General features: G+C 38.0%; 1 protein-coding gene across 6 annotated transcripts in view; it reads right to left on the bottom strand.

Moving 5' to 3' along the window:
- TAFA4 (TAFA chemokine like family member 4) overlaps positions 1-19583 on the bottom strand; it is a 166517-nt gene that overhangs the window by 52072 nt on the left and 94862 nt on the right. For all 6 annotated transcript variants that reach the window (XR_015794950.1, XR_015794949.1, XR_015794948.1 and 3 more), the window contains exon 4: positions 415-570. Coding sequence is in view for 1 of the 6 variants with exons in the window: in XM_088134363.1 (XP_087990489.1) it covers positions 415-570 (156 nt within the window). In the remaining 5 variants the exon portion in view is untranslated. The remainder of the gene's footprint in view (positions 1-414; positions 571-19583) is intronic.

The following is a 19583-nucleotide window of genomic DNA, read 5'->3' as shown; positions in this document are numbered from 1 at the left end:
GAAAAAAGTGGTAATGACCATGTTTGTTTGGTGGAAGCTAGCTGTTCCCGCATAGCTAACTAATTCCTTGATCCTGATTTTTTGGGCTAAAAAAACTTCAGCATATCAAATAGGGTTGAGTTGGCCATTCCTGGATTAATTATGCAAAATTATAATTTTTTGTTGAACTTTGTTCAGTTCAGGCCAGGTTCAAAGTAGATTTTTCCATGCAAAGAGGTAACTACTATATTGGCAGAAGACTGCACGGACAAGTACCTAATTTTAGGAGATTTGGGCCCTACTAATTATTACCTACAAAGAAGCATACATCTAATAAAGAGAAGAATTTATTTTTTTACCGATGAGGAATTCACAATATCAAGGAGACAAAGAGACTCCTACCATTCTGAAGCCAATGAGGTGGAAGATACTTACCTTCGACGCAAGACGGCTGTGCGTGTGTTGTGCCTGCAACCTGACCAGGGAGGCAGGAGCACTTGACGGTCTGTGACCGCTCTTCAATCCTGTTCTTGTTGCAGCACCGATGCACTGCCACCACCTCGCAGGTCCCTTGCTTAACTTGGTTGAGACCTATGAATAACATGGCACAGGTTATTGTCTCAGCACTGATTACAAAGGACATAGGACTTCCATCCTCTCCATGTTTCTCCCAGCAAAACCAGTTTATGGACAAATTATGGGAAATCTTATCACAGCCTCCTCAACCCATCACTTCACCCGTCACACTGGAACTCATGTATGGCTCATCCATGTCATACAATCCATTACAATGAAAAAATCATTTATCAGATTGGCACACCATTGTAATCATATAATAAAACTTAAAAAACAATCTGATATTACAGGTAGTCCTCGACTTACAACCATTCATTCAATGACTGAAGTTACAGCAGGGCTGAACAAAAGGACTGGTCCCCAAAGTTACGGCCATTGCAGCACCGGTGCAGTTACATAATCAAAATTTGGCCACTTGGCAGCCTGCCCACACTTACAACCACAGGGGCACTTCAACTCCCCCCATGTGCCTATCTCCCCTCCAATCTCTGCCCTTCTGGCCCTCTATACTCCACGGCCCCTGCCGCCCAGCTGATCTTCACCATCTTCTTGCTCCCACTGCTGACCAAGCATGCCCACCCTGGCCTTTCACAAGGCAGCTGCTGGCCACATGAGGCTTCCTTCCCAAGGTTGCACATAGTGATTTCCTCACGAGTCCTGGGGGAGATGGCCTCACTTGACCAGCAGTTGCCTCGCAAAGGGTCAGGGCAGGCATGCCTCGTCAACAGTGGGAGCAAGGAGATGTTGCAGGCCAGCTGGGGCAGCGGAGCGCAGGGCAGCAGGGACCTTGGAGTGCAGGATGGTGAGGGCGACTGCAGCTGGGACTGAGCTGGGGCAGCTGGGGCTTTCTGGGGTGCATCAGCTTTGCACCATATTGCTGAGCTGAGCTGAGCTGAGCTGAGCTGGGCTGGGCTGGGCTGGGCTGGGCTGGGCTGGGCTGGGCTGGGCTGGGCTGGGCTGGGGCAGCTGAGGCTTCCAGGGGCAGCTACAGCTTCATGCACTGTGCTCAGGGGTCCCAGAGCCGCAATGTGCCAAGAAGCCATCAAGCTGCAGCACGGCAAGCAACCCTAGAGCCACACAGTTCTGGGGCTGCTTGCCACCCTACAAGGCAGGGTGCAGGGTGGCCAAAAGGGCAGAGATTGGGGGGGAGGAAAGGGCAGAGGCAATTGTGGGGAGTTGAAGGGGAAGCAGTCCCTTACCTTGGAAGAACCGAGGCTCGGGGCTGGGAGGGACCAAGCCCGGAAGGGCTAGGATTCAGACAGGTCCCTGGCTAACCACTGGTGGAATCCATTTAACAATGGCATTGGGGAATGCCGGGATTGCCATTGCTAAGTGATGTGGTCACATGACATCACACTTTATGACCACATCGCTTAGCAATGGAAATTCCAGTCCTAATTGTGGTCGTAAGTTAAGAACTATCTGTAACTGGATTCCAAAAACTGATCAAACTGGTCTTAGCAGGAAGACTATTCCATAGGGCATAGACTGTTGCCAAAAATCAGTTTCAGATTCCTTTTGCCTATACCTTATGGAAATTAGCATCTACCAGTAATTTGTTCTCTGAAAAGCATATTGGTCAGGTTAATTCCAGTTGAAAAAGGCAGTCCTGAAGGTACCTGGGAACCAAGCTATATAGGGCTTTATAGGTTAAAACCAGCAGCTTGAATAGTTCATGGAAACCTACTGGAAGCATTATTCAGCAAGGTGCTATTTATATCACTGCAGTTCTATGTAAAGTAACTTTATTTTCTATTGAAGTAAGCAATCTACTGATTGAGGCATACCCCTGCTCCAGAATGTTGATGGGCAGATAAAGTGAACTTTTTGCTTCATTTTCTTATACATTTACTCACACCCAAACTAGTATGAAGTGCTAGCTCATTTTGGGCCCTCCTTAGACTACAAAGCCTTTAAGATATTGTTAAGGCTTTATCAGTGTTTGCAAAGGATTAGGTAAGTTAATAGGTATATCTGTTACTAAAGTTTATTCATTTACTAATAGAACGTGGCAATAATGATTTTGGAACAGTAAAACGTGCTCATCAGGGTGCACAAATATTTCTTACAGAAGCAAAAAACAGCGAGTTAACATTTGAAATTAAAAGGATATAATTAAAGATATAGGCTTCCATATAAGAACAAAAGTACTTTTATAATTTTGAAGGGCCAGAGAGTCATCCATGTTGCTAAAATAGCTTTTAAGATTCCCATTTACTTTCTGACAGAGGAGAGTGGAAACTGAACATAAGCTGAATTTATGGAATAAAATCACTTCCAAGTATTAAATTAAACCATGAATGCTTGCTTAATAAAACATAATGTTTTAAGGTGATTTCTGATAGTGGCTGATGTGGAGATATTGCTTCCAGATTTATTTGCTTGCTCATGCAAAGGGAGTAGTAACATTTCTGTTTGTATCAACATGCTACTTGTTCTCATGATGTTTTATTAAACTAAGATTCCAAACTTAGCATGTTATTAAACACAGCCTATACCTAGAAGAATCAGAGACTGATGCTCATTTGCATCCTCGTTAGTTTAAACTTGCATTTTTGACACTAATATTATGCTAAGAATGAAAAAAAAAAACCTGCTGAAAACCAATCTGAAGTCACTCCGTAGGTAGATGAAATCCTACAACTGGAACTCAGATCCAGTCAAGACTCAGATTTAGAACTCTAATATATTGTCACTATAGCATCTCTATGTATAATAACATCTGTCATCTACTACTTGACATAAAGATCTAAAAAGGTATACTGAAAACTGTGCAAGGGGGAAATATGATCTAAGCAGAATTTACAAGATTTTATTCCAAGCTCCCCAACCCCTAGATACCACACTTTTAACAAAATATGCTTCATCTCTGGGATGCATCATATGTTTTACTGGAAGTTGCAAAAAGTTTGATCATTGTATAAAAAAAAATTGATCACAGCCATTATATTATATTTATTGTCAGCCTGTATATTTTTATGGACATGCCTAATATCTAAGTAATAGCATTAAAAGAGAGAGAGAGAGAGAGAGAGAGAGAGAGAGAGAGCGCTCTTTTGGGCAATAGATACATTGCAAATTGAGAAATAAATAAGCAGACAACATCTTTATATCTCCATATCTTTCAAAAGATCAATTCCTAAAATCTGTTGTGAATATTTCCAAGCTCCAATAAACAAAAGACTTTTTGCTAACAAATAAAGAATAAGTACTGTTCTGTACACTTAAACAGGTTAACAACTTGCTAATAATGTTGCATCAATGGGAGCTAATGGCAGTAATCATTCTCCTGATAACTAGCGTGGGAGAGTTCTTTTGATCTTTTTAAAATATAGGATTCGGCCTGGGCAGAGTAAGTTTTAAACAATTACATGTTGAATTTAGAGAATAAGAGTGTGAGCAGTAAACTGACCAAGGAGAAGCACTATGGGGTACAACCCAGATTCGGCTTTCTGCCCTGCAGACATGTTGTGTTGCCACCAGCAACCCTGATCACTATCTAGCCAATGGCCACACGCCTCACTCCTGGTGTGTTTAGGTGGCTGTTGCCTAATTTTAAGATCTTGTTTGCTTCTAGTCAGTTAGTTCAGGAGTAAGCAGAAGCACTGGGCCACTGGGCAAGATTGCCAGAATGTGCTAATCCATTTTTCACTGCACAAAGAGATGTCCGAGATGTCCAAGATTAAAAACCATCGAATATAAATAGCAGATTTATGACTTAAGATGCCTTTGGAGATCATAAAGCTCACTTTTGGCTGGTCAAACCCAAGGACCCCAAATCTGTTTCCATCTGTCAATTCATGAAAGAAAGAAAGAAAGAAAGAAAGAAAGAAAGAAAGAAAGAAAGAAAGAAAGAAAGAAAGAAAGAAAGAAAGAAAGAAAGAAAGAAAGAAAGAAAGACAGACAGACAGACAGGCTTGTCAGACTTTGCCAGCCCTCTGGCTCCGAGGATTACCAGTCAGAGACCAGTGGGGAGTGGCTATGGTAATGCCACGACTGCTGTCTTTTATCCTCCCCTGTGGGGGAGATGGCCAGCATATAAATTAAATAAATAAATAAACAAATTCAGGCTCTGTGAAGCTGTGTCCAGGAACTCCTACTGCAGCAAGTAGAAGACCAGAATTGCTTTTGATTTAAGAACCTAAGCCAAGATGCATTCAAATCCACAGAGAACCCTTTATGGACTCCAATGAATGCATCCAGGCTTACTGTTAGAAGCACATCCATGCTGGTGTCATGGAGTGTTTTCCAGTTTAGAAAATTCTGGGTAGATCACGTCTTAGCTTAGAAAATGCAGTTCAGGAAGGAGACATAACATATATGGTGTGGAAAATGTAGAGGCCTTTGGGTCAACTAACAATGCTTACCCCTTCATGGATCACTGCCTTGTCGTGGCGAAGGGGCTTGGGTAACTCAGTGAAGCCATGAGCTATACCGTGCAGGGCCACCCAAGATGGACAGGTCATGACAGAGAGTTCTGACTAAATGTGGTCCACTGGAGAAGGAAATGGCAACCCACTCCAGTATCCTTGCCAAGAAAACCCCATGGACAATGTCAAAAGACCCTGATGCTGGGAAAGATTGAAGGCAAAAGGAGAAGAGGACGGCAGAGGATGAGATGGTTAGATAGCATCACCGAAGCAATGAGCATGAAACTGAGCAAACTCAGGGAGGCAGTGAAGGACGGGAAGGCCCAGCGCAATATGGTTCATGGGGTCACAAAGAGTCGGACACTACTTAACGACTGAACAACAACAACAACAAACAATGCTTAATTGTGGGAGATTCTGGAGAAATAAAAAGAAGTCTTTCTTCACACAATACACAACTGAATTCTGGAATTCACTAAGATGTAGCCAGGGCACTCAGTCTGGGTGGCTTTAAATCAGAGAAATCCATGGAGAATAGAGCTATCGATATTAACAGCTGAAATTTATTCTGGAGTCAGAGGAAGTGTGTCTCTCGATTCCATTTGCTGTACAATCTGTGTAGGAAGGTACTGTAGAATCATAGAGCTGATAGGTATCTTAGAGGTCATCAAAGTCCAACCCTGCCTTATTGCAGGATCTACTGGAACATCTTTGAGAAATTACCATCCAGCTTGTCTGACAACCTCCACCAAAGGAGAAGCCACCACTTCACATGGCAGTGTGTTCCATTGGCTGACAGCTCATATAACCAGGGCACCCTTCTCAATATCTAGCCTGAACCTGCTTGCTTGGAGTTTATAATCAATGGTCCTGATCCTGCCCTCTGGGACAATAAAAGTTCACTCCCTCTTCCAAGTGACAACCTTTCTGATATTTGAAGGCTATTGTATCTCCCTCCGAATGCTAGACTAGACAGGCTTTTGGTTTAATCCAGCACAACATTTTTTAGGCTCACATATTTATACATAAACATGTCTGTGTATCCAAATAAGTCCCCTCTCCCTGCTTATGAGGTCCTCTGAGGGGATCTCTCTTTTCAGGAAGTTTTATTTTTGCATTGGAAGCAAGAATAAATGGGATTGCTTCCATTCTCTTCTCAATTAGGGTAGCTTTGAGTAAAGTCACGATCCTTGATTTGCCTGCAGAGGTCACCAAAAATCTTAAGGTTCACTTCCCACAATGCTCTTTAAAGAGAAAGCAGCAAACAGCTACTGTTAAGAAGTCTGAACTGCTGAGGGGCCCCCAGGACCCTGATCACCAAATTACTGAACAGGTTGCCAGAACATCTCTGACATGCCACCATCTCCAATATATGTTTGGAATTCCACAGCAATAATAGACTGGCATTACAGAAAGAGACCTCTAATTTGTACAGTGCGTACTGGTATCTGGAGAAACACTGCAAGGTCATACTGCAACTGTTCAAAGAGCTTTTAGGTGATGATTCCACACTGGAATACTTTGTACAGTAAAACCTCCATTACATGGACTATTTGGGGAGCAAGGGTGCTTGTTAAAGTTAAATGTCTATTAAATCCAAATTTACCTAATTGATGCAATGTACATCATTTGCATAATTATGTTCTTGACATTTTTACATTGCATGCATCAATTTATGCTACTTGTGCAACATCAATTATATAATTACGCAAATGACAAAAAGGGATGCAAATGTCTATTATGCAATTACGCACATTGGGAAGATTGATGCAAATGATGTAAAGGATCTATTACATAATTATGTAAATTATGTAAATCGATACATTGACATAAACGGAATATATTGGGTCAACTGTTTGAATTGTGTCAGAAAAAACAGATTTTGGAGACTTCCTGTAAGGAAATGGCGAACTAATGTCCCGTGGACAGTGGGAGATATTACGGCTGAAAACAACACCTGGATGCTGGATCTAGACCGCTGAAATCTTTCCAGACAACGGAGAGATCTTGAGATCATCCTCACGTACTCCGGACAGCTATTTATTTATTTATTGAGTAGATGGCAGAAACTGACATTTTTGTGGTCGCTTGCAAACAGCTGGGAGTCATGGGATTCCACTGAGTTCATAGCCATTAGTGTAGTCTTCTTATGGACTTAAGGTTCAACCAAACCTCACTTCTTAATCACTTTGGAGTTTACTTTTTTTTTTTTTCCTACTGCTTTTTAAAGACTGAGAACCACAAGTTTGATCGTATTCACTGGGTGAGTTTTTCTTCAATCCTTTAACAAAGAAGTTTTAATTATGAGTTTAAGGTTTGGCAAGAAAAAAAATTGGAATATACAGCAAAAAGGTGATTATAGTGCTGATTTTATAAACTTTTAAAGGTATTAAGGGTTCAGATGGACTTGAATTAGAACTTTGAAATTGACTGTAAGAATCCATCCCGTGGGAAACTTTCTATGTTTATATTTGGAACTGATAAGATGAATTTGAAGATCAGTCACTAGAGGGCATCAGAAAGAAAGAAATGTATCAATGGATTTGTTACAAGAGATTTACGACTATTGGTCTCAAATAATAATTTTAAAGTTATCTGCTATGACAGAAAAAAACTGATGCCATTAAAGAGGAACAAGTTCCATTAAATAAAATTGAAATTGAGTTGAAGGTGGATTTAAAGATGACAGCCTATAAGAAAGAGGAAAAAGATGAAACAATGGATATACAAAAAGACAAAATATTGGATTTACAAATGAAACCAGTTGATGATTTAACAATTAAAAAATACACACAAATACTAAACCAGAAGAGTGATGTGGATAACCTCTTTACATTGAATTTACATTGGACTTGAAGTTGTCAATGATTTCATGAGAAGAGACAGTGAGAAAATGAACAGTAACATGGATAACCTTTTTACACTAGAATTACAAAAGGGGCTTGTCAGAGATGCCAACGATTCTGAGAGAAGAGGCAAGGAGAATATGAGGAGAAAGCAGATGTTGGGACATTGTTTGAGGGGACTAAAGATTATTTGGAGAAAGAGGAAAGAATATAAAATTGGTTTATTTGATCAAGGCTAAAATAAATGGATTGCTATCTTGGGCAATGTTTAATGGGTTTTTGTTGACTAGGACCACATGATGATGTTTTAAAGGCTTTGTTTATTTGAAGACAGAAGATGGGGGGATTTGTTTAAATAGAAAAGGAGATATAAATGTAAGAGGGAGGATTCAAACTGGGATTATTAGATATAGTTTGTAATAGTTGTTATTTCTGATAACCTTTAATGGACTTTTGCTGATTAAAATGGGGCTTTAAAAATTGGTTTATAGAGAAGGGGGTGACATATGGGATGAAGAGATGGTTGGTTTTATTTTAAGAGATGGTGATAAGATGTTAATGTGGATTATTTGCTGGGGATGAAGGGGGAGGGTTTTTTTTTCTTTTTTCTTTCTTTGCACTTTTCTTCTTTTTTCTTTTCACATATTTTTATACTATGTAGATTGTATTAGTTTTATCTGTATAATATAATCTTTAATAAAATTATTTAAAAAAACAAGAAAATAAAAAACAGATTTTGGTCTCCTGTTTGTGGATGAAGTCCACAGTAAAATTTTATCTACTGCATCCACTGAATGGGGGGACTTCCAAAGGAGGCATGGCAAACTAAAGGCAGCTCTATAAAAGCAGAGCCAGCAACTGCAGCAAAGACCAAGGAACTAGTGAGTAGACTGGTTCCTTGGAACCTCTTCAGATAAAGACAGGATGGGAGATCACCCACATGTGCACTGGACAGCTGCTCCCTGTGAGGAGACCACAGGACAGCAGTTTTCCATGGGTATGAGCACCAGGAAATGATGGGATTAGCCTACTTGCTTGCAACCACCATGGAGACTTTTAAAGCACACTAAGTTTGTAAACCTCACTTTCTAATTACTTTTGGAAATTGCTCATTAACTATTTCTAAGCAATTAGAGACCTTCAGAATGACAAGTTTGAAAATGCCAGGTAAGTCTGCTTTTAATCCTGACAACAGAAAATTTTAATCATAAGCTTAAGAATTTAAAGAATCTGAAATAAACAGCAAAAAACTAAGATTTTGATCGTAGGAAGTTATAAATGGACTAAGGGTCCAGATAAAATTGTTATATTGAAACTTTTACAATAAGATTTTGGAATTAATTATAAAGTAGAAACAGCTTCTCATGGGAAATAGATCCTGTTTTGGTTTTTACAAACATAACATAGATAAAGAATTTCATGATTTCAAAAACTGGACACTAGAGGGGACTAAAGATTTTAAGTAGAGGAAAGATATGCAGGCCTGCAAGATGGTGCAAAACATTCTAACAATAAAAATACTGAAGGAGACTTTTGAAGAATGAATCAGAAACTAATAGCCATTATATCAACAATGTCAGTAATGATATCTGCTTCTATGGACAGACTATGTCTAAAAGATGTTATTGAAGAAATGTCAGACGTAGAACAAATTTTATCTGACAAGATAGAGATGGTATCGAAAGTGGATTTACAACAGGCCAAGAAAATTATTTAGAAAAGAATGTTTCAATGGATCTACAAAAGAAATTACCTGAAGTTTTAAAATTTAAAAGGGAAATACAAATGAGAAACCAAAGGAGTGGATAAGTTTTTCCTACTGGATTTACAAAAGAGGCTTATTAAAGCCTTGAAGAACTCTGTGCAATGGGACAAAGAAGAAATGAAGAGAAATCAAATCCTACGACAACATTTGAATGAACTAAAGATTAAGATTGTTAGAAGTAAAAGGAAGGAATATAAAGTTCGTTTATTTGATCAAGGTTAAAATAAGGTATGTTGTTACTTCTGGCAATCCTTTATGGACTTTCTGCTGACACCAGGACTGAAAAGATGATGTGTTATGGATTTGTTTATAGATAAGAGATGGGATATGGGATGAAGAGATAAATGTTTGTAGCTTTAGAGAAGGTGAAGAGTTACTAAATTTGTTTATACTTATTGTGATGAAGGTTAGAAGTCACTTCTTTGTATCTTTCTTTTCTCTTTATTATATTCTTATTTTTGTTTTTCTTCTTTTTTCTTTCTTTTTTCTTGCACTTTTTACTCCTCTCTATTCTCTTTTTAAGTTTAGTTTGCATTAGATTTTACTATTATAAACAATATTCTTAATAAAAGTGAGGTAATTTGGGCTGAGAGAGAGGGACTGGGCCAGAGTCATCCAGCCAGCTTTCATGCCTAAGGCGGGACTACAACTCACCGTCTCCTGCTTTCTAGCCTTCACCATTGGACCAGACTGGCTCTCAGTTTGGTCTACTCAATCGATTGGTTTTGAATCAATTCAGAAAATTAACTTGATTCCAACTTTTGAACTGATTTGGGAAAAGTACATATGCAGAAACCTGTCAAATCTCCCAGCTGAGTTTGTATCTTTTCAAAATGATTCAGGGCTTCAAATCTCTATGATGATTCATTGTGGGAATTTGAATGGAACTGGCCAACTACCTCTGAATAAAATTGCTGAAGATTCACACCATCCTAGAAGTGTGGTTACTGAGTGGATTAGAACTATAATAAATGAATAAATATCCCTCAGCTTCTGGAGTGGCATCTAGCAACAAGCCATCTTTATTATGTAAAGATAAACGCTATGCCAGGAGCTGCAAACCATGAAGCTGTGAGTATCTCACTTCTGAGATTGCTTTGAAAGCTTTCTGAAATGAATTGGAACCCTGCATTTTTTTTCTCATCAGCATGAATATTTGTAAAACACATACAGTAGTGTAGTTGAACAACTTCTTCATTCCCCACCCCTTGCATTTTGTTGGTTAGCATCCAACCACCCACTGAATGAAATCCAGCTCTCTTTCCCTCTGTCCTGATCTGATTTAAAGAAATGAAAAGAGGTGGTTAGGGTGGAATACTTCTCCCACCCTTTCCTTCTCTGTCCTTTCGTGCTGCTGCTGCTGCTCTTAGATCTGTGCTGGCTAGAAACAAGAGAATCAGGGTAAGAGGTCTCTTGTTCAATACAATTATATGATTTTTGCTTCAAAGTCGTAACACACCCTGGCATCATCCAAACCTCAGCTTTCCTCTCAGGCCAATACCTTCCCTGCCAGTACAGATGTATCACGCAGAACTGGAGATCAGAGAGCTGCATCACATCTTTCAAATAATTCAAGACAATTTATCTTCTTGTCAGCTCTGAGTTACTAATCTGGTTTGGGCATGCAGAAGAATTTCAGTAGGAACAGTCTCATCTCTCTGTGCTCCAACTTCAGCTCCATTGTTCTTATTCCCCCGTAGTAGAAATATCAAGGCAGCGCTAAAGGAAATAAACCTGAACATCAAGAAAGAACTTTGCAGAAGTATTCAGATGTCTAGAGAGAAAGAAACAATTGGACAGGAAAACAACATGATAAAGGTTTAGAAGTAATATAAACATGCAAGCTTGCATTATAACAACAAATACCAATTAACTATATTACCTTTCGTCCTCCAAGTACACATAGAGAAAACTGCCTGCATCGTTCAAGCAATTTATTAGTATGAAATCAGAAAGCTGGGGGAAGGGGGGTATAAAATGAGAAGTGATTTAAAGTCAAGGTGGGCACCTTCGAGTCCTGGTAATGAGAGTCCCAAGAAGTTAACTAAATCAAAAGCATGACCTTTCACATGCACCAGCAAAGGAAAATGCTGACAACGCAGGAGCTGATCATACCGTAACAGCATTTGCTGGTGAACATCAGAGGTCACATCTGTATGGAGATTGAAGTCCCCTGAAAATAAGTAGTGTAGGTGACCTTAAATCAGATACAAGTCAAAGGTTTGCCGAGGAAAAGAGCATAGCACTGGATCAGAATGGTCGATAAATCAAAGAAGATTTGACATAACCAAGTGCTCCAAGCAAAATTTGCCAATATATATAAATATTGGCACACACACACACACACATTAAGACAGTATATAGTTAGAGCAAAAGCAAGCAATTTAGTGTCCACAGGTGCTAGCGTGGTCCCTGGCACCATCCTTAGTGCCCACTGGACACTCTGCACCTGACATTATGTACTTTTCCAGATGCTTTTGATTCAGTGGGAAGCAAGCATGGGATCAAACAGGGTGGCAGCTCCTGTATCATACTCCTATATGGAAAAGCTTCTGGAGTTGACACAGAAGTGTCACATCGCACTGCTCTATTTGTAAATACAACCTCTACCCAGGAATGAATGAATGTAGATTCCCTTGAAATATCTGAACAGTAAAACGGGGAGATGGCTACTAATCTAAGGTTTAATTTTCTTTTCTCCCCTCTTTCTTTATAGGCAATGGGAAAAATCAGCTGGTGCTGGCAGATTTACCAACTCGTGAGAGGATCTTGATGACTGTCTCCCTACATCATCTAAAATGATCTTACACAATCAATCTACAGTTGGTCAATAATTCTGGAATATAAGTATCAGGGTGGGCAAGAATTGCCCACTAGAGATATAAATACACTACCTATTTGAACCTGTGTAGTGGGAATAAATAGATGCCTGCTAAAGTCACATGAAATAAAAATGATTGGTACTGAAGATAAGTGCAGGGGAGCTTCTTGCTAGTCTTTCTTTCTTAATGTGAACTGTCTGAACAACAGTTCTCCCGCTTTGATCATCGTGGTGATGAAGTGCTAATGTCTCTAATAGAACAGAAGGCAACAGAGGTGGCTGCAGGAGAACAGTCTACTTGGTTCTGAAACAAGAAGTAACATTTTAATATGAGAGGCATACATTGCAGTCTAAGGTAACTGGATTCTCAGTTCCTCCAGAAAGACCCATCAGTTTGCAAATGCTATACAATTGCTTTCAGTGTTTGCCTTATCCTGTAAGAGGCTTTATATTGCTTTTATACTTATAACAGGCTTATCCCTTAAAAAGTTAATGGCAATATTTCAATTGCAAAGACTTTAGAAATCTATTTCTTAGCCTTCCTTGTGTGTGTGTGTGTGTGTGTGTGCATGTGTGCACACGCACAAGCTTGCTCACGCACCTTTGAGTCAGTCTTGATGCCTAGGGACTGCCTGAACAAATCCATGCACTTTCTGGCAACGCTCCTAGGGCTGAGAGAGAGAGCGACTGTCCCAAAGACACCCAGCTGGCTTTATGTCTAAGGCAGGACATGAATGCATGGTCTCCTGGTTTCTATCCTGGGGCCTTTAACGTTTCTATCCTGGTGCCTGGACCCATAAACAGCACACATTTAAAAAATATATTGAGAGAGACATTTGCAGGTTTAACACTGATGTGTTTAATACTCTGTTATTTCAATTCTGAATAAGCCCATTTCTAAAGATATAAGCAAAATGGAAGTGAATCTTCTTAAATTGCCAGTTGTGTTCTTAAAGCTATCAACCAAGAACAGAGATCTACATTCCATTGGATCTCATTCTCAGTATGTATTAAGAACTACATAAAATCACCATCATCAAACAATATTACCATAATCATAAAAATGTTCAACCTTTTCTCAGAGACTTGCATTAGAATCCATGTTCTGGTATTATTTGGCTCAAGTTTAATTGAAAAACAGGCAAATGTTCTGGTTTTCTCTATTTGCTCCATTCACAACAGCAGGGACGTGATCAGATAGCAAGGGGTGCAATTAGCTCTTATGACGGCAGGAAGTCCATCATTAAAAGTGTTCTTTTAAGAAAGAAAGGGGAAAAGCCTGAGGAAAGCTCTGACTCCACAGTTTTTGCATGAAACCATTCACAAAAGTTTAAATGAAAATGTCATGGGATCATTTCATTTTGTGCCAGAAATTTGGGTTCAACCTGCAAAAATGAATTTTTCTTTTTGACTTTCAAAAGAAAATGCTGTAGATTTGTAATCTGTAAAATCAATACCATCAAACGTGCAATATAAATGCAAGTCCTCTATTAGATATTACTGCATACCAATAATCAATAAAATATTAAAATTCTAAAAACAGATTTTGGGTGAGTTTTGTTGCATATATTGCAACCAGGGAATAACAAATTAAGGGTCTTGTATACCACCCAGAGAGACTTTAAAAAATGCCACCAAGCTTGAATTTTTAATAAGACAAAATGGGAAAATCATTCAAAAATGGAGTTCTATATACTGTATATTAAAACTAAGTCAAATACAATTTTTGTTCTATTTTTTTATCTGGACCAACCAGCCCAATTTTTGATAGCTGCCTTTGGCATGCGGCTGAAATTCTAAACATGATTCTTGCTTGTCTTAAAGAAACTTGCACATCCCTGATTTAAACCAGTCATTTTGGAAACATGATTTAAATGAAACATGAGCAATTCAAGCTTGCTCACCCTAATGACAATCATATCACTTCTTAGCAGTACCGTAGTAAGAAAATAGCCCTATTTACTTCCCACCTAAAAACTGCCCTGCAGGTGCTTTAATGCAGCATAGCATATTACCCTTGAATGCTTGCAAAGAATGCTTGACAATTTAGGCGAGAACATTTGGGAGTTTCTGAATAATGAAAAAAATGGGAAAGATTTTTTAGAAATAAAGACAGAAAATACAGATACTCAAAGCAATTTATTTGCAGAATTTTCTGTCTCAAAATGTAGAGACGGGCAGCTGCTTCGACTGACCTAAAAAGAGACTATATATATTCAGGGAGACATTAGTTAAGAGCTATAACTGATAATAGGGACAAGAGGAAACCGTAGTTTCCAGCTCCATGAATGAGCTCTTGCATTACTCCATTCTTTCTTCCACTTTCCATTACTGAAACAACAGTTTGGTTCTAATTTACTCACTGGAGTTAAAAGAAGCCACAGTTCCTAATATTTAGATGCAATACTGAACTGAGGTTTAAAATGAAAAAAAAAAATGGAATGTGTGGGAGGAGTATATTTCCAAGACCCTCTATCATCATGTTCACATAGTGGGAACTAAAGCCAGCAACTAACCATGCACAATAGTATCCTCCAGAAGTGATACACTGGCAGGTAGAATTCAGCACATGAGGAGCAATAAAGAACCCCCTCCATTCCCCAAGACATGCTATGAAGCCCATGAATCCAGTGGATGCAGTAGGAGAGTCATTGAATATGAACTGGTGGAACCCAACAGTCAGAAAGAACCCTTCCATGAGCTTTCCAAGGATTATAGCTATTCCCTGGGCTAGAATAACCTTTTACCTGTTTGCAATTCAGAAGCTAAAAGCCAGCCACTCAGTTGCTAGAGAACATGGATGGAGGGCATTACTACAGAAATATCCTTCTTAGGGACTTTCCAGATGCATACAGCTGGCTACTGTGAGAAAAGAGTGCTGGAGTAATGGGCCTTTCATCTGAGGTAGCAATGTCTATTTATGGGTGAAATCCAAATTCAGTTCTACTATGAATAAACCCACTGAAATCAATAGAAGTTAAATTGGTCAAAACATGCCTAATATATGACTTTTCCTAGTACAAAATTTGGTCTATATATACTTGTTCTTATGGCACTCTACAATGGTTAGTTCAAAATGATCTGGATTCTTATGTTGGGGTGGAAGTTAATCTACAGGGGGCTAAGACTTTGATATTAGGAATTTATGCCCCAAAAGAAGATAAAATAATGATAAGCATTTTACAAAAGATTTATGGGTAAACTATTGGATTTTACATATGAAAATGGTGTCTCCTGGCGGATTGAAATCAAGTGGCTTCTCCACAAAAAGATAAAACTTCTGAGAAAAATATTAAAACAACACAGAGTAAACTACCAAAGTTGTTGTTGTTGTTGTTGTTGTTGTTGTTATTATTATTATATGGATAATTTGGAGAGTGTTGATGCATGGAGGCATAAAAATGGTGATTCAAAGGAATATAATTATTTTTCTGAAAGACATAGATCCTTTTCAAGAATAAATATAATTTGGATTTCTAAGATTTTGGCTAATAATGTCTATAAAGTGGAGACATCACCAAAGACATTTGCAGATCATAATCCAGTGACTTTAACTTTTAAAAGGAAAAATGGCTCTTTTAGGTGGAGATTGAATGAGATGTTATTACAAAAAGAAATGGTGGTGGAAGATTGTAAAAGGAAGTTAAAGGAATTTGTTGAGAATAATCTTATTAAAGGCACAGAAGTAAGGATGGTTTGGAATGCAAGTAAAGCTTTTTTAAGAGGATACTTTATACAACGCAATAGTGAATTTAAAAAGAAAAGGCAAGAGAAAATAAAAATGATTTTGGGTGAGATTAAAACAAAGAAGACTTAAAAAAATATCCAGGGATGACAACTATTACTCACCAAATTAAGCTTTTACATAGACAATTATTTATGTTAACAGTGAGAGAGATGGAAATTAAGTTAACTATTCAAAACAAAGAAATTTTGAATTTGCAAATAAACCAGGGAGATGGTTGGCATACAAGTTGTCAAAAAAAAAAAGGAAGTTATATTAAAGTTATAAGAATGAAATACTGTAATAACAGATAATGTAAATATGCAAAAGTGTTTCATCAGTATTATACTACTTTATACAAAGGTCAAGAAATTTCCTCAGAAAAAGTGGATGAATACTTGCACAAACAGAATTTCCTGAAGATTACAGACAATCAGAGACAAATGTTGAATGGACCTATAACAGTAAGGGAAGGGTGTGAAGCTATCAAAAAGACTAAAATCACCTGGTCCAGATGGGTTGCCGGCCTCTTATTATAAATGTTTTCAAGATGAGCTTTTACAAGCTATACAACAAATGATGAATAGTACTCTGCAGAATGGAAAGATCCCTGATAGGTGGAAAGAGGCTAATATAACATTAATATCTAAAGAGGGACAAGATTTGACTTTAACAAGAAACTATCAACCAATATATTTATTGGACAAGGATTACAAACTGTTTACCACAATTTTGGCTGAAAGGCTGAAAATAATTTTACAGGATTTTATTCATGAAGATCAATGTGGGTTTTTACCTAAAGGACAACTACAAGATAATGTTAGAAATGTTCTGAATATTCTGGAATACTTGGAGCAACATAATGAAAAACAAGCTGCACTGATATTCTTAGATGCAGAGAAGGCCTTTGACAATTTGGGTTTTTTTGTTTAGCGTTCTGGAACATATGAACCTTGGAGATAATTTTATTAAGAGTAAGATCAATTTACATTTCTCAGAAGGCACAAATAATTATAAATCAAGACTTAACAAAACCTTGTGAGATTCAAAAAGGGACAAGACAAGGATGTCCACTGTCTCCACTTGTGTTTATTTTAGTTCTTGAGGTACTGAATAGAGATAAAGGACAAAATGAGATAATTATGGGAATTAAGATTTAAAAAGAAACTTATAAGGTAAGGGCATTTGCAGATGGTTTGGTGCTAATTTTAGAAGATCCACTAGAGGAAGTAGAAACATTAATGGGAAAATTAAAGGATTTTGGTAGGTTAGCAGGTTTTCAGATCAATACTCAGAAGACAAAGGTATTAACAAAAATATGAAATTAGAAGATCAAACAGAACTGATGATTTGATTTCTTTTTCTTTCTCTTCCCTACTTTATATTAGTTTGTCTTAGTTTATTTCTTCTTGTTTAAAAGTTTCAATAAAAATTATATATGTATATATAAAAAACCAAAATTATCTGGATTCCATTTTATGTTTTTGTATCACAGGAATTCTGCAGGGGAGTACTCACGAAGTCATCATGAGTTGAATTCAACCAAAAGCAAATTTTGCCTTTTTTATTCCTACATGCATTTGTAAGCCGAATGAAATAAGGAACTTTTTTATACAGATCAATTGAAACCTTGGCACAATGGCCAAGCATTTCTTAGTGCTGATAAAATTAGGGCAACAGAATTATACAAAATAGTTAACATACTTTAGCATTCTTTTGTTTTATTTTACTCTATGGAACATAAATCTGCTAGAAATGCTTACAGAAAATTCAAAGGTCATATGAGAAAAATTCAAATGAAATCCTCAAATGCAATATAGAAAGAATGGTCATCGTGAAAAGGAGAAATAAAGATAAACAGATACTAGTTTTGAGCCAGGCGTATGGGCTTGCCAGCATTGAGAAACTTCGATCTTTCACAGGTTCTCCAAGTGGATTCCTTCTTTTTGAGACCATCAGCAGGGGCAAAGACAAATGTGAAACTTAACACAGGTGAGGCCAAAAGGGCATTGGGGTTAGCAGAAAAGGACACTGGATTAGGCAGAATGTGGAGTCCTTGGGGTTCTCTGAGCTTGGTTGTTTTCTTGCAAACATTTTGTTACCTGGCTAGGTAACATCTCCAGTGCTAGAATGGAATGGGGTTTGCTCTCTGTTTATATACAGTGGCTTGCCTTGCCAGTGTTGGTGGGGGTTTTGTTTTGTTTTGTTTTATTTTTTCCCGCTCTGGTAGTTCCTGGATTAGGATATTGTTTACTGCTTGATTGTTTGTCTGGTGGTAATCTTGGTGTTAATCTCTGCTTATTTGGGTGAGGATTGCTGTAGCCAGGTATGTAACGAAACATTTGCAAGAAAACAACCAAGCTCAGAGAACCCCAAGGACTACTCAGTTCAACCCTGAGCTACACATATTCACTTCTATTGGTAGGCAGAATGCCTATATTGGCAAAGGAAACAATCAGAACAATAAAAGGAATGTAAAGAGACTGTAACAATAGTCATTGCTGAGAGAAGGGAGAACAATAACATAAAAGTCCCTGCACTTTATCCTCTTCCATCCATGGGCACCTCTCTTTGAATATAATTGAAAACCTGGAAAATAATGGAAGTTCACTCCATTGCCTCTGGAATCTACTGGTCCAATCTTCCCCAATGTTCTGAGCTGTGTTGGAGTTACAATTCCTACAACTGTCAGCCAGTATATATAAAATCAGAAATTATTCTTTTGTCTTAATTTTTTAAAAATCAAACAATAGAATTGCTTATATTTTTATTAATTTGCAGATTCACAATAAATGCCTTCAATCTGCTGAAAAAAGGAAGAGCTTTGTGAAGACATTTTATATAATTTGTCACTTTGAAGCATGTGTGTGTATCACAACATGTATCAGAAAGTATTTGATATAGTCTTCATAGTTTTTATGGTTATTCTTTGACAGATAGCAAGGGAAGATTTAAGATGCACACTTCAATTTAGAGGGAAGGGGGAATACTTCTTTGAGTTAGAAAAAAAGAAAAAGATAATGTAAGGAAAATAGCCCTTTTGCGAAAAGAAACATTCTGGGTTAGTTTGAATCTTTTTCCTCTATGTTCTGACATTGGTGGCAGATCAGCAGATGGCCTGAGGATATCATAAATATGTAAGCTCTGAAAAACAGCCTTGTTGAAACAGAATCCCAAACAAAGCTCTGTGTTGTGACCAACCAATGGCATTAGACCCAAACAGAAAAAGCAATGTACATCAAGTACTCTGCTTAGTTTTCATTGTAAAACTACAAGAGAAACTTTATGTAATGTGTCTGCAGCACACTAGTATTTCTGGAGCTGAATCTTCAGGAAGAATGGAAGTTTTTCAATACAATGCAGAAAGACAGCTGGTCACTGCAAAAGAGGCATATGCCCTCCAGTTATTTATACGAATGGAGAGCCAGTAAACTTTTGAGAAATTAGGCTGGAACAGTTAGGCTGATGTAAAACTTCTGCCTTGCTCTTCCTTCTCAGTTTG

Source organism: Python bivittatus, unplaced genomic scaffold, assembly GCF_059951505.1.
Source record: "Python bivittatus isolate LINGU-HERP-01145 unplaced genomic scaffold, Pbiv_v1 ctg000080_np1212, whole genome shotgun sequence".
Classification (NCBI taxonomy): domain Eukaryota; kingdom Metazoa; phylum Chordata; class Lepidosauria; order Squamata; family Pythonidae; genus Python; species Python bivittatus.
This window is presented reverse-complemented; position numbering and strand designations above follow the sequence as displayed.